This window comes from Falco rusticolus, chromosome 1 (genome assembly GCF_015220075.1).
Source record: "Falco rusticolus isolate bFalRus1 chromosome 1, bFalRus1.pri, whole genome shotgun sequence".
Lineage (NCBI taxonomy): Eukaryota > Metazoa > Chordata > Aves > Falconiformes > Falconidae > Falco > Falco rusticolus.
The window spans coordinates 3,078,039-3,093,148 of NC_051187.1; the positions used below are offsets into that span (position 1 = coordinate 3,078,039).

General features: G+C 48.1%; 1 protein-coding gene across 4 annotated transcripts in view; it reads left to right on the plus strand.

The window, feature by feature from the left end:
* WIPI1 (WD repeat domain, phosphoinositide interacting 1) overlaps positions 1–15,110 on the plus strand; it is a 31,593-nt gene that overhangs the window by 227 nt on the left and 16,256 nt on the right. For 3 of the 4 annotated variants that reach the window (XM_037404864.1, XM_037404868.1, XM_037404884.1), the window contains exons 1-3: positions 9,348–9,467; positions 11,323–11,405; positions 13,021–13,190. In XM_037404864.1, the coding sequence (XP_037260761.1) occupies positions 9,397–9,467; positions 11,323–11,405; positions 13,021–13,190 (324 nt within the window). In that variant the 5' untranslated portion in view covers positions 9,348–9,396. Of the gene's footprint in view, positions 1–336; positions 477–5,377; positions 5,540–9,347; positions 9,468–11,322; positions 11,406–13,020; positions 13,191–15,110 lie in introns of those variants that run through there. The other variant, XM_037404877.1, reaches the window with a different exon arrangement.

The following is a 15,110-nucleotide window of genomic DNA, read 5'->3' on the forward strand; positions in this document are numbered from 1 at the left end:
ACAGAACAGGCTTTCAAAAGGAGCCTTGTGATGCCAGCCTGAGGTCCCTCTTAACTGTACAACTCCTTCACCGTGAGTCAGCACTGATTTATCTTTGAAAGTTAAATCATGCTTCTCATAAGCATATGTTCATACATATGCATGTGTTAATTCTTACAGTGTTAAAGATGTAAGAGAAGTTAAAAACAAACAAAACCCTGTTCCCTTTGGTCTGGTCTGAATTACAGGCAGACCCTGGTCTTAACTGTCTAATTAAGTAATAAACATTTCAGAGTAAATAACTTGCATTACCGTCAGCACTGTTCCCACAACTTTCATTTCAATTTTATGCATTAGAGTTTCTCATGTAGCAGTCTGTTGCCTGAGGCTGTGGCTGCTGAAGAGCAGAGGAGAGCTGCCCATTCTGCCAGCAGAATATACCAACGCAAGCCTAAGAGACGTGGCGTGATACAGCCAGCGAGTCACCATAAAGAGGGGTAAGGTGGGGAACTGTACGGGCTGTTTCTGGTTACACTCAACAAGAACTCAACAGAATCATTTTTCTAATTCAGTCTCATCTCCTATCCTGTAGCAGAGCCTGTCCTAAAGCACCGTTATATTTTTTTTTAGGCAAATCTAGTAGTCTTGGTTCAAACCCCAATGGCAAGCACTGTGGGTTAGCGTGGTAGTGATTTCAGTGACGGTAACCATCACATGTCCTTAGTGGTGGGACATTCAGTTTTCGAGACTGGTAAATACTGGCAGAGTCTGAGCATGGATGAGAGGAGACGACTCCCCAGGCAGGGGCTGTGAATCATCATGTGTCACAGCATGGACTTGCAGAAAGCTGCAGATAGGACTTCCTGCATTTTAGCAGCCTGAGTACTCTCATTGTTAAACCAAAAAAACACTGCCTGAAGTATGGTATTTCTGGGCAGATTCTGGATGAAAGTGTCTAGAGATACTTAGGTGCCTGCAAGTTAAGAGGAGTTAGTGACCTAACTGCCCTGGAGAACCTGGACCAGTATGTCCGCTCATTTTTGTTCAGTGCTCTACTCTTAGAATTATGTATTTAGCTGCTTCTGCCTCAGCCTCATAGGGAGTCAAAAGCGCTATTTTCATGATTAAAAACAGGAACCCTCTTCAAGATCATCACAATTCCTTCATCAACTGAGTGATAATGCCACCTCATCATTCTTAAGCATTTGGCTCATCTCCATTCTGCATTAAGCCATGTAGGATACATATTCCTGGTCTCATAAAAGACCAATAAATTTGTCTGTAAAAAGCATCTGAAATATCCCAAGTGGGAAGATAATTTGTTTGCTTTTTAACAAAGCTTCCCAGAAGTTCTTACAAAGACTGAATTTATTACTCTAATTTTTATGGTGCTATTTATCAACATGGTGATCAACAGTAATAGAAGCTAAGAATGGTCACTGGGAAGGAAAGAAGTGAAGGCTTGCTGTTCTGCTAAACCCCACAGAGATACTGACTCGTTATTAATCCTGCAAGCATAGAGCATTGCAGCATTCACTGAGGAAGTAAATGAGAGCACGCTGGCACAGCAGGTTAGCTGAGGGGAAGGAGATCCAGGGCAAGGTAGCCAGGTAAGAAGGCTGGGCATGGAACAGTGAGGATGACATGGGGAGAGGGCACAAGGAGCAGTGCTAAAAGGGCATGAAAAGCAGCCTGAAGTTAAAGTGGCTGAGGAGTCGCTAGATCCATCTGAAAGGAAAATGGGGAAAGAAAAAAAAAAGGTAAAAATCATAGATTACTAGGCCAGAAAAAATACCTCCATGAGCAATCACACTCTGCCAGGAATAACAGTGGGCAGTGATTGGGGAGCTCAGGGGGAGAAAAAAATTATATGAGCCAAGATGAGAAATAAGAGCCCAGAAGTCATCTACCCCTGCTGTGTGCATAGAACAAAAAAGGCTTCTTGAGAGATACTTTAGTGGCAGCAAGGTTAACAGCACCTGTTGGGTAGGTGGAATCCTACACAGGAGTTACAGTAGCAGGGGTTTGCACTGAAGATACCATCCCACCTTTGCATCATGTTCTGCCCATGAGGTACCACCAGCTCAGACAAGCCACTGGGACTGAAAGCAAACAAATTTAACAAGTGTCAGACTGAAGCAGCCACTTTTGTGTCCCACACACAGCTTCACATGTCAAGTCGTGCAAATCCATCGCCCTTGAGGTACAAGCAGGGTCCAAAGAGGCACAGCCTGGCAGCAACACTCTTGATCGGGGAGACTGCTGTGTGTGCGCTGTCTTGGGGTGGATGAATGGGGAATGAAGAAGCATTAGGGGTACAGAAAGGGTTCTTCTACCAACTGAAGCTGCCATCAGCCCCAACAGCCCTAAAATCCACATCGATCAGTAATCAGAAAGTCAGTGAAACTAAAAATCTGTGAGCTCACTGTGGACTATGGTGATGTCAGAGGTAGAGTTCACACTGTATCCTTTGGGCATGTCTTCTTGTATGTTTAAGCTTTAACTAGCATACAAAATAACTGCCTATTGCTGCTACACACCATGTCTCACTGAGACTATGCAGTGTGATTCATAGGAAGATCCATAAATTAGGAGCCAAAAGACAGAAAAAAAACATATTCCTGTTTGACAATAGACTGTTTGAGGGCTTCTGGGTTCCAGGCCAAACTCTGGAGTTGACTGTACGAACTTGACCGCTTTCATTTTGACACTTCAATGTACCTGCGTGCAAGGAGAGAAAAGGGTACTTGCCACACAGTGCCCAGCAAGGCACAATGTTTGCCAGGTAGTCTGAGCCTCTGGATGAATTACAGTGTAAATAAATCTGCTATCAACATCTGTAATTTTGCCACATGAAAGGTGATAAAGGAACAGAGCAAGGAATTGATATGGTCACAAAATACAGTCTGAAAGCTAACGCTTAAGCTTCCTGCTCCAACCCCATCGTGACCTGCACCATGGGCTAAAAGCCACTCTGGACCACAAAGGCTGGTGCGTGGAAGCTGGCTTTGGTCTTGCTGCACGTCAGCTGGGCAGACAGTTGTGTGAAATGGTCCCCAGTGTAAAACGAGTTTGCTTTGAACGGCAGATCTCAAATCATTTCCATATGTTACTTTGAAGAAGAAAATGACTGGTAAGACTCAAAACAGAGTATCCAAAAGCCAAGAAAAAAATGCCCTGAAGTGCCTAGATCTTAAAGAGAGGCCAGTCGGGGAATCCATTTACATCTGCAAGACCTGCCTGATGCAACACAGCCCGTCATCATACACTCAGTGTGGTTCCCAGCTGGAAGGCTTCCAGCACCCAAGGGGTAACGCTGGGAACATTTTACCTCCTGAGTAAATGCTAAAGAGCTCAGCAGCTGAGGAAGGCAGTGCAGCCAGCCAGGTGCCCTTGTTATCTGAGATATGTCACATAGCTCTCCTCTGTTTGCTTTAGGACAGGCTCCATAACACTTTGAAAAAGCCATGATATCATGTTTAAATTCTAACACAGATAATGATGTTCCACCTGTCGTCCAACCATGTTTAACTTGAATTCAGTGTTCCCTCTTTCTTCTGACCTAAGGAGTTGTAGCTAGACTGGTAATTAATCTGCACCTCAACAGCAAGGCAAGAAGTTTTTAAGCACCCTCCTGACAATATTTATTGGAAACACCTTGTTTAGGTGTCTATGTACAACTCTGAAGGACTTCAAGGACTCTGAGTGAGGACAGGGATTAGCAGAGTGGGAAACAGATGCAGTCAGAGTGCTAGGCTGCCTCACAAGAGCTGGGAAACAGAAAACAGCATCCAAAGCACGACAAAAAAAGGCCCTGCAAGGCTCAGGCCTCCAGAGAGGGAAGAAGATGGGAGAGCAGCAGGTCTTTGCCTCCTGCAATTTGGATGTGAACCATTTTTGTTTTGCATTCTTAACTTTATACAACCCCTGGGCAGCTTCAGCGGTTCATGAACTGCCCAAGCATCTGCAAATGTGATTCTTGATTTTAAGATCTCTGACGCAAACCGAATTAAAGAGCAATGAGATAGTGTACAGTTACTGTTGACTTCTTTTCCGGGAACGCATGTGAAATGCTACCAGTGTTTGTTTTGTAATAGAATGTAAATACCCCCATTGAAAAGAATCCTCAGTTCCCGTGCTTTTAACATAGAAGCAGTCTGGGGAGGGCTCCCTCCCTGTGCATCATCTGTGACACAGTTCCCTTGCACGATAAATGCACACATAAAAGCATTCAAAACAGCCATTTGCTTATGTGCTTGCCTCTGAAAGCAGGTGGCAAAGTAAACACATCATGCAGTCGGTCAGATCCACTATTCTTGGTCTGGACTGACATCCAAACAATGTCTGGACCGACATCTAACAAACTTGCTACAGAATCAAGCAATTTCTGATGCAAGTTTCTGCCTCCCTCCCCCCAAGATAATAGAACAATTTCCCAGATGGAAGGAACCCACTTTAAAAACAATAGGTCTTTGAAATGTCAGCTAAGGCTTGCTTGGCATGTGCTGTGTGCCCGCAGGAATACGATATAGCCTTTTTTCATTCTCCAACTGTAACCCTTAAATCTGAAGCAGCAAGATGATTAAGAGATGTAGGTCTAGTTTCCTGCTCTGCTACTAATTTCCAGCCTCTCCTGTAAAAGTCATTTAGCCTCACTCCATCTCCGCTTCCCCCAGCAGAATGAGGATAAAAGCACTTTCCGGGCCGAGGAAGAATCCAAGCTCATGAGATGTTTGTATGCTCCAGTCATGGGAATCGGTAGTTGAATTATTTGGACAAGGTTTATGCCGGTCACACGAGAACTGATTCGGTATGGTTTGCAAAAGAAGTTGTGAAGCTGCACCCAGATGAACTTGGAGGCTGTGGCTAGCGATGGCTACAGTTACCTTGGCTCTGTGTACACCACAGTCCCACGGACAGGGTAGATGCCTCTCTGCACGCTCTGTTTGAACAAGAGCCAAGTTGTTTCTGCTATGAATGCATTTATTATACCAATGTTTTGTGTTGTTTCTCCTCAAAGCCCCTCCTTGTCTCCTCTAGCATGAAAGGAGAAAGACACCCAGGTCATGAGAATTACTTACGTGCTAGCAGCTTGGGCAGTGAGCCTGTCTCTCCCCATGTTATCCCTCCAGAGCCTCACTAAGGAGAGCTGCTCCTCTCGTCTGGTCACACCAGGCTGTGCAGGATCCCAATGTTCCTCTGTCCGTCAGGACCTCTGTGTGCTCCCAGTCTCCCTCTCACAATGTGACTTGTTCTGATCTCTCATATCAGAACATTCTTTGGTCTTTAGATAATTACAGAGGAATTATAATTAGCGCTGTACCCAGAAGTTAAGGGGAAGGCAAAAGTTCCTCTCTCCCCACTTTCAGTTTTAACCCCTTTGTTCTCTGTGGTACAGGTCTTACGGTTCTCAGCTGAAGAGACTCCACAACTTTTTAAAAGAGTCCAATGTGCACCCCAAAGAGACGTGAAGATCAGCCACCCTCAGCCTGCACCACTCCTGTGAGCAGCGCGTCAAACCAATTTGTGAAAGCCTCCAGTGAGATAATCCATTACCAGGGTAAGTGTGATGTCCTAATGCTAGTTAGGGAAATGGGATCTTTGCCAGAGCGAGGACAAGATAAGGAGCATTAATCCAACTTACAAGGAAACGCAGCATTAGGTTGCACGCTCTTCCCTGACCTTGGCAAACACTTCTGAAAGGGCTGCTCACAAACGACAGCTCATTAAATGGCAGGAGCTGGCTCAGGGTCAGCATCTAAAACTGAAAAGGAAAAACTACAAGAAGCAAAGCTCTCAAAACTTTGGTGACATTCAGACTGGCTCTGGAGTCAGACACGACCGCTCTTGTCCTTCCATCACCCTGACAGATGTAAGTGCCAGCAGATGGCTCTCAAGGTCTCGATGCATCTTTCCTCATTCCTGAACCTTAAACGGAGTGCAATGAGACTCCGTGTATGCTCACGGCATGCACACTTCCACTGTGTACCCCTTTCCCTCCCCACACTAGGTTAGCATCTGTCCAGAAAATTTAGCAAGACAAGTGAGTCTGCTGATAACTGTCATAAATATGTTCTGTCCGTTGTTTTTTCTTTCCCACATTTTTATATTTGATACAGGAATCATGATATCAAAAAAAAAAAAAGCCTTTGAACTGATGACTTCTCTGGTGTCTAGATCTTGTGATCAGGGTTCTTCCAAACTCAGATTAGCCTCTGACATATACAGTCCAGCTCCCTGCTTTCTTCTCATTTTTCCACTGTATAGGAGGGGAAAAAAATATATATCTGTCCTGGCATAAACAAGAAGTAACTCAAAGCAAGAGGTGAATGTGAGGTTTAAATTCCGCATTTCTTTCTATAGCTTTCTATTACCGGGGCCACTCGACTCCAAAATCAGTGGGTTTTCCTACATCAGTACCAAAAGCTAGTGGCGATGCAGGTAACCCATTGGATGATCCAAAGAGTAAGCAAGGACCGCTCTCTCCTGTGAACAAGTACCGTGCAGGGGCATCGCCGTGTGCTGGTGGCGGCACGAGCGATGTGTGCCGCCAGCCTCGCGGCACCAGATGGCAGCATTTATTGTCCGGAGATCCGAGAGGAGCCCGGGCTGGCCCCTTGGTGCTTGGCCGTTGGCTGAGCTGCTGCCCCTTCTTCCTCCTCCACCTCTTGGTAAGGGTAATAGATAAGAGCAAAGCAAGCGCCTACATGCCACCTTTCCCCACTCCTTTCACACGCAAAAGACTGTTTCCTTGCTATAAGAAAAAGTCACTCTCCCTAATAGACATTCACTTTTTTGCCTGTTCCCTCCTGCCTATTTTTCCCCTGGAAGGCTCTAGTCCCTCAGCAGGCCCGGGTTATCACGCATACCAGTGAGGGATATTTAGCAGATTTAGCCCTGGCCAAGACCTTTCTTAATGTAGCAAATTTCATTCAAATACCAGACATGGTAGGAGCAGGCTTTTATCTGAGAGGATAGAGCATAGCTGGAATTTAAACACTGAGCCGGGGATAAGCCTAAAAGCTATCAAAAGGTACCTAAAAGCCTTTTCATGCTTAATGGCAACATGCAGGATCCCATGGCTTCTAGGCACAGCAGCTGCTTTCCCATCTTCTTCACCTCCATTTCCTCCACCCATACACCCAGGGTGGAGAATGCAAACCAACAATCTGTCGCACAAAGTTTTCTGCATAGAAAAATATTTACAATCAGATGGCCACACTCTGGACTGGTTTTAGAGTTAATGGCTGAGTTGGGGTTGTTACTGTCAATGGGTACTGCACACAAAGCAGAGTTACAGCAATCACAGGATTGTCAGGAAAGGGAATCCAACTCCTGGTATATTCTTCCCAGGAAATGCATGCATCAGAGCCAAGAGCTATCCTCCTGGTGTCTAGTATGGCTCTCTGCTGTGTCTGCCAGACCATTTTCCCCAGGTGTGACATATACCCAGATCCCAAGAAAGATCTTGGGATCTAACTACTACCTCCTTCCAAAGCTGCGCTCCTGAAAAATCGGTTTAGCTATTTCTTTACATTTGGGACATCAGACACCTCATTTTTGTATCGGAAAGACCCACGGTTTCCACACACAGCACTTCAGCTTCTATTTCATGCCCAGAACCCAAGTACCCCAACCTGTCAGAGCACAGACCTTGAGGTCTCCAAGGGCTCTTGTGAGGCTGGGCTTCACCAGCACACACCAGCTAGTCCAGTCAGAGGAGCACCTTGCCCTGGTGCTGGCCATGGTCTTAACAGCAACAGCCATCACTGTGACATGGCAGTACTCAACAGCAACAGCTGCTCCCAAGGCCGCCAAAGGTTTTCACAGTGTAGCAGAGGACAAGAACAGTTTGTTTTTCCCACCTCTACTAAATAAATAGCCATCATAGGCAGCTGGCTGAGAGGGAGATTGACCAACATGGTTGCATCAGTCAAGCTACAAAAATAATTGTGTTGCCGAAGTCTCAGTTCCTTCCTTGGCTCTGCTTTATCAGGGCTTCATTTTAGAACCAGCTCATGGTGATTACCTAAGCAGCAAACATCCAGCTGTAGAAGTTGCTCAGAAACTGTTTTTTGAAGTACAAGGCACTGGCTCCCTGGTTTTGATTGTTGGAGGGTTTCTGGTTTTGTTTCAAGCTTCTTCCTGCTCCACAACCCCATTTTCTGTCTGACATCTCTGTTCCAAAATCAAACTACGCTGATCCACAGAGGCAGTCTCAGGACATTCAAAACCAGCTTCTGTTTCATTTTGGGTTTTATTAGAGCTTCCCACTAGGCCCCTATGAATAGAAGATGTTTTCCCCCAAAATTTGATGAATTTAAAATTATTCCCTTGCTGCCGTCGCAGCGTCGCTCACACGCTCTATGTCCTAGGGAATGATCCACCATCAGCCTCACTCCAAGCTAATGCTGTTTGGAAGGTCTGCATTTTCGTAATTTCTTCCCCAAAAAATATCAATCATCTTCACAGTTGCAGGTTTTAAACTCTGTAACAGGGGAACACTGCAGACACTTGAAGGCCCACATGCTGCAAAGGGGGATTAATCTGGGCAGATATATGTGTCCACATGGAATCTGCCTCATTTAGATGGTATTACATGTGGCTCTTTTTCCAAAAGCCTTGTGGTGCACATCAAGTGATCTAGGGCCAATGACTTCAGCACTCACATGAGGATTACTCATCTAATTAGGGGGTTTGCAGGCTCTGCCTGCATTTCTGTGCACTGTTAATGTTATTGTACTGACTTCTAGAACATTTGTCATTTAGCAACTGGCTCTGGGGTTTGTTTTTCCATGTATTTTCCCCTGGTAGATTCAACCCTGCAAGGTAGCAGCGGCTTTAGTCACATGAGTAAAGCAGTTCTGTGCACAAAGGCAGCGAGTTTAGTGTTAATTTTGTAAAAAAATATATTAAAAAATATGTTTTAAAAAAAAAAAAAAGGAAAACTGAATTGAAAGCAGTATTTAGCCAGGGAGACAGATGGGCGCAGCGCTGCTCCCCGGGCAGCGGGGCCATCACCCCTCCGCCAGGCCGGCCCCCAGCACCCCCCGCCCCCCAGAAGGCCGCCCACCCTCCCCGCACGGCCGCCCAAGCCCCCAGACGTGCTCCCCCAACATCTGCCCGGGCCCGTCTGATGCAACCACAACATCACCACGTGGCCACGCACAGCTGTTCCCCCCCCGCCAGCCAATAGCCGCCGGCTCCGCCAGCCCCGGGGCGGGACCGCCCCGCCTTCCCGTCGCGGATAGGTCGATTCGCGAGTCTATCTGCAGGCGGGGCGGCTCCTCCGGCGGCGAGCCGGCCAGTGGGAGGCGGCCCCGCCCCGGCTGCCGCCTGCGCCGCGGAGCGGGCCCGGCGCGGGGGAGGTGCCGCCGCCGCGGGGGCCGGAGCGGGCCGAGCCGCCGCGCCCGCTCCATGGAGGCCGCGGCCGAGGCCCCGGGGGGGCCCGCGGCCCTCAGCTGCTTCTCCTACAACCAGGACTGCACGTAAGCGGGGCGGGCGCCGTGGGGCGGGGGGCAGCGGCAGCGCGGCGGGGCTCCGGGGCCTGCAGCCGGGCACGGCAGCTCGGGGCGGGGCTGGCCCCCGGGACCGGCCCTGCCGGGGTGAGCCCCGCGGGACCCCCGCCCCGCCTCGGGGCTGGCTCGGTGGGGCCCGGGGCCAGGCTCCTCTCCCCACACGGGGCTGGCCCCGTGGGGCCCCCAGCCCTGCCCCACTCGGGGGCCCCGGCTCCCCACAGACACCCCCGGTCAGGCCTCTGGCAGGCCGCACACCGAGGGGAATCATTGCGGGGGACGGGGGTCCCCCTCCCCACCGGTTTGGGACATGTTTTCGGCAGGTCAGAGAAGTGACTTCCTCGGAGGCCTTTGCTGACCCGCACCGTGGCCACTGTGTGGGTGGCCAAGTGGCCCAGGGCTCCGGCCCCACCACTGGCTGGCGATAAGGAGGGTTTCCTTGGAGCCTCCCACCCATACACCGTGTCTAACCTGTGGTTTACCTGCTTCAGAGCCCATCCATCATTTTAAGAGCCATTTCCAAGCGGGACAACACCCATCCTGCAGCAGCGAGCCACACACAGGGTCTGGTGGTCGCAGCCCAGAGCCTGGGGTAGGAGATACAGATCAGACCCCAGCCCCACACCTGGAAATACCATTATTCCCAGCACTGCTTTGCATTTGCTGTGTCTAAACAAAGGGTGCTTTGATGGGTGGAGATGTGCTGCTGACGTGAACCTGCTGGCCACCAGTGCGCTGGTATTCTGGGCTGGCTGCTGATTTAAGACCTAGGTGTTGCTGCTTGCTATATCTGGAACCGAGCAAAGCCAGCGCTTGGCACCACCACACCTTGTGCCACATGCTTGTGCCCACAGCCATTAGCAGTGAGAGCAAAGCTTCTACAGCCCTCACAAATCTGTGTGTCTATGTAGACTGATCAGGTCGTGGCTTTGGAAGCAGCCCCCATTAATGCCCCAAAGGTCCTGTCTGCAGCCTACCAGGTAGAGATATGCCTGTTTCTCATCCATTCATGTGGTCCCGTGGCTGCTGGAGAAACAAGTTTGGTGTCTCACAGGGATATTTACCTTCTGTAGGCTGCAGTGGCCTCAGACTGACAGCCAGATCCTTGGGCTCTTTTACTTGTTGGTTTTTATTTTTATTCCTTTGTTACTTTATATGCTTTTGATTGAGAGTTGAAACTGAAGTTGTGCCTTCACAGATCACTATACCTGGGACTACTCGTTTTCACCCATGTCATGGTTTAACCCCAGCTGGCAACTGAGCCCCACACAGCCACTCACTCCCCACAGGGGGATGGGGGAAGAGAATTATCACTATTACCCTTCTAAAACTAGCGTGTTAAGAACAGTTTAACAGGTAAAGTTCATTCACCACCTCCCATGGGCAGGCAGGTGTTCAGCCATCTCCAGGAAAGCAGGGCTCCACCACATGTAACAGTTACTTGGGAAGACAAACACCATCACTCCAAGCGTCCCCCTTCCTTCTTCCCGCAGCTCTGTATGCGGAGCATGACCATATGGTCTGGGATATCCCTTGGTCAGTTGGGATCAGCTGTCCCAGCTGTGTCCCCTCCTAACTTGTATACCTCCAGCCTGCCAAGAAGCAGAAAAAATTTGATGCTGTGTAAGCACTGCTCAGCAATAACAAGAATATCCCTGTATCTTCAACACTTTTCAGCACAAATCCAAACCCATAGCTCAGTACAAGCCAATATGGAAAAAAAAATAACTATCCCAATCAAAACCATCACAAACCCCTGCAAGGGACTCCTGCTATCACCTGGAGGCCATAAGATCTGAACTAGCAGATTTCTGTCTTGTCTTTGCAGCTCCCTGGCAATTGGAACTACAACTGGATACAGGCTTTTTTCCTTAAGTTCTGTGGATCAACTGGACCAGGTTCACGAAAGCAGTAAGTCTCCTGTTTCACTGTGGTGGAATATTGGCCAACAGACTTCACCTGTGTTACTGCACTTCAGTCTGCCTCGAGGGGGTGATTCTCCTCACCCTGCTGCAGAGATGGCATCTGTACCTGCTGTACCTCTATCAGGAGAGGAACGAGTCCGATTACTGCCCTGTGCACAGCAGCCTTTAGAGCTAGCTACAACCTTGGAGAAGCTTCTAAATTTTAACTTAAAGCAGCAGTACTTTAACAAAGCTGAAGGAGTCCCACAGGTTTAGAATCCAGCTTTTTCACTGCTCAGTCTGACAGCAGCAGCTTGTTACCAACCAGCTTTCAGAGGCAGTTTACTACTACCACATTTCAGATACATAAACAGGAGGCCTCAGACTCCCAGCACAGATGCTAGATAACTTGCAGGCTTTTAGTCCAATGTGGTATTTACAAGCAAGGCATTTTTAACAAGTTTCCTGTTTAAGAAGGTTATTCACAGCAGGCTATTAGCTGTGCTCAGAGCAGCATGCAGTGCACTTAACAGCCCAAAACAAGTCAGGCCTCATGGAGCATGTACTCTAGACTGGTTCAGGCCGTGGCCAGAAGCATTTTAGTCGAGATGCAGTAAAGATACATATCACAGCTGGTATACACTAGTCTCTCTCCAGTGGCTATAGAAGGAGCCTCAGCAACCAGACATAGCTGCATCATCTGGAACAAAGTCCAGGCTCCATTCATCTTTGTCTCACAGGGTAACTAAGCTGCTCTACAGCAGCAAGCCACAGGCTTACATTAAGTAGTATTTCAGAGCTCAGATTGCCCCCAGAGTCAGGCCAAAGAGAAACAGATCCCTGCTGGTGCCACACTCAAGGGCTGAGGCACGAGCAGCCCCACATTATAGCTGTGGAAAAGTGCACATGCTGCCAGGGCAGCACAGCCCAAGCACTGAGCAGCATTCAGGGCTACTTAAACTAGAACTCATAACCCCTTATGATTTATGCACAGGTCCACCAGGACCATTCTAATGGTGCCTTCTCAACACAAGGGGAGTCAGCCCAAGCACAATCACTGCAAAACATACCACACTGCTCTTCCCCGCAGCCATGCTAGAGTTCTCTAGAGGCCACAACCCCAGTGACAGGGAGGGGGGGTTGCTTAAACATGTCAGCCTTCCCTAAAGAGACTGGGAGAAATCAGACACTATGCAGAATAAGCAGTGAGTTATACATGTCATCTTCCTTACCTCAGTAAGCTGCCACTGCCTTCACCACCCCACCTTCTCATACCACCCAAAAAAGCCCCTGACCAAGTTGAGTGGGCTTCTCCTTTTTATATCCCCTTCCCACGAATTAGTTTCAGCTGCAGGGCCCTGCCCAGGAGAGGCCCAACAGCTCTATCAAAGGGGGGCTGGCTTAAATTCTGCCTTCAGGGAAAGGTTCATTAACCCTTTCTTGTTCTGACCTAAATGCTTTGTGCCAGGTATGAGAAATGTTTAACAAAAGCAGATGTGGAACACCTGAGCACCAAGCCTTCCAGCCCAATTCCCAATTGAATTGAATCGAATCTTGTTGCTGCAATCAGACTAACCATAAGCCAAGCTAAAGACTCTGTCTTGCTTTCCTTCTGTGCCCAGATGAAATCCCAGATGTTTACATCGTGGAGCGTCTGTTCTCCAGCAGCCTTGTGGTTGTGGTCAGTCATGCCAGGCCACAGCAAATGAATGTCTACCACTTCAAGAAAGGGACAGAGATCTGCAACTACAGCTATTCCAGTAACATACTGTCCATCCGGCTGAATCGTCAGGTAAGAGGCTGGGGGTTAGGCAGGGTTGTTCCACTCTGGCTCTTCGCTGGTGTTGATTTTCTAGCTGGGGCCCCGCTGCCTAGGAGAGCAGTGTCAGCCTGGGTAGGTTTGCACAGAGACTGTGAAGTGGGACTGGAGGAGTAGGTGCCTGTCCTCCCCTACCAGCTCCACTTCAGGCTTGCTGACCTCTGACAGAGGAGCAGGGTGGCTGTGGATATCATCTCCACAACTGTTTCTTTCAGTAAAATGAAGCCAAGTCCTGTTTCCATAGCAGTTACACAAAGACTTTTTGTTGTCTGCCTTCTTGCCTATTCTGCACGCAGCTCTGCCAAAAAAACACCTTTTCATCTTCCTCCCTCCCTTGGATTCCACGTCCTGACTTCAGGCCCACCTCTGCCGTCTTGGTTGCAAATGAGACCTTCAAATGCAGAAACAAAGCCCAGGAGTAACTTGAACTCCGTGGATGAAGTGAAAGGTTGCTTCTCAAGTACTGCTAGCAGCCTTGCTTGATTTTTAAAGGTATAGAAAACATTCAGGCCACTTAAAAGGCGGCTTTTAGAGTGTTATTCTCTGAACTGACACAGCTTCATGCAGCCCTGAGCCCTTTTGGAGGATTTTAAGTCATCTTTTCTTTTTGTCCATAATTATTTTCAAAGTATATGCCGTAAGAAGCAGAGGAGGTTTTACAATGAAGAAATAAGCAGTCTGTGTAATTGTATATAATCAGCCTCTCCTCAGCAACAGTGAGTCCTGCAGTAAGGCTCTCCCATAAGGAAACGCTGGGTTGAGTTTCCAGTAAAGCTGTGTTTGACCAGAAGTTCCTGTACTACAATTAAATCTGTCCTAAATTGATTTTTTTCACTTAAACTTACAATGGAGCTGGCAAAATAAGGACTTCCTTTGAATTGCAGATAGATGTATATGTATAAAAATAAACTGGGAGGTTCTGCTTAGCAGCTCTAGGAGGTTAGTGTGAGAATAAAATAAGTTCAGGCTTTTCCCCATCTGCTGCTCTGGAGATTGCCTAAGGTGATGCATAGACCCAGCACTGCATCTGTGTTCCTTGGCTGCTTTACGAGCTTGGGTTCAAGTCCTGGGCTAAGCTCATCCTCTAGCTGTAACACAGACAAACCTGGAGAGATGTGAGGATGCTACAGATAGCTGGGTAGGCAGAAGAGTAATCACCATTTCAATTTATGTTCAGGATCAAACTGGTGGCAGTCAGGTTCTGCGTGTGCTGTGACATTTGAACCCCTTGCCTGGGCTTCTGTGTGAAAGCTGTACTTTCATTAAAAGTCCACAAAAAGCCAAATCCCATGCAAGGTGTTAACATGGGGAAATGGTGGCAAATAAAATAGGAACGGGTCTCAAACAAATGGTGCATGTTTCCATTTGATCTCTGTGAAGAAGTCCTCATTGTGCAAACAAGTGTGCAAACACTCAGTTGTTGACCATGGGGAACTCTTTGTTCCAAGCTCCAACGTAACTCTTAAGTGTGTTAAGGTAGATCGTGATTCGTCTCGAAGTGAGGAATAAGGCTGTGCTGTGGGACCGGTGAGAAGCTCTCCTGTAACCTCCCTGAGTTTTCATTTGCTGCAGAAACCCTGCTGAGCTCTTTGGAGAGGTTTGATATGTTTTCTGGCTGTTTCCATACCCAGCACATTTAAGTCCTCAACATACAATTCAGTTATCTAACCTGAATCGTGTCCAACTGAAGTACTGAAGAAAAATGCTGGTGAGCAGTAACATTGTGTACAAGATGTAGTGCCTTGAGCCCTGTGTGGCAATCACAGCACCAGGCACCTTCTCTGAGGCTCCACCTGTGTGCACCGTGAGGATAAACCCCATTCCTCATCTCAGCATGGTTTGCACTGATGTTAGCATGCGCTCCAGGGCTGCGTGGGGCGCAGGAGGCAGAGA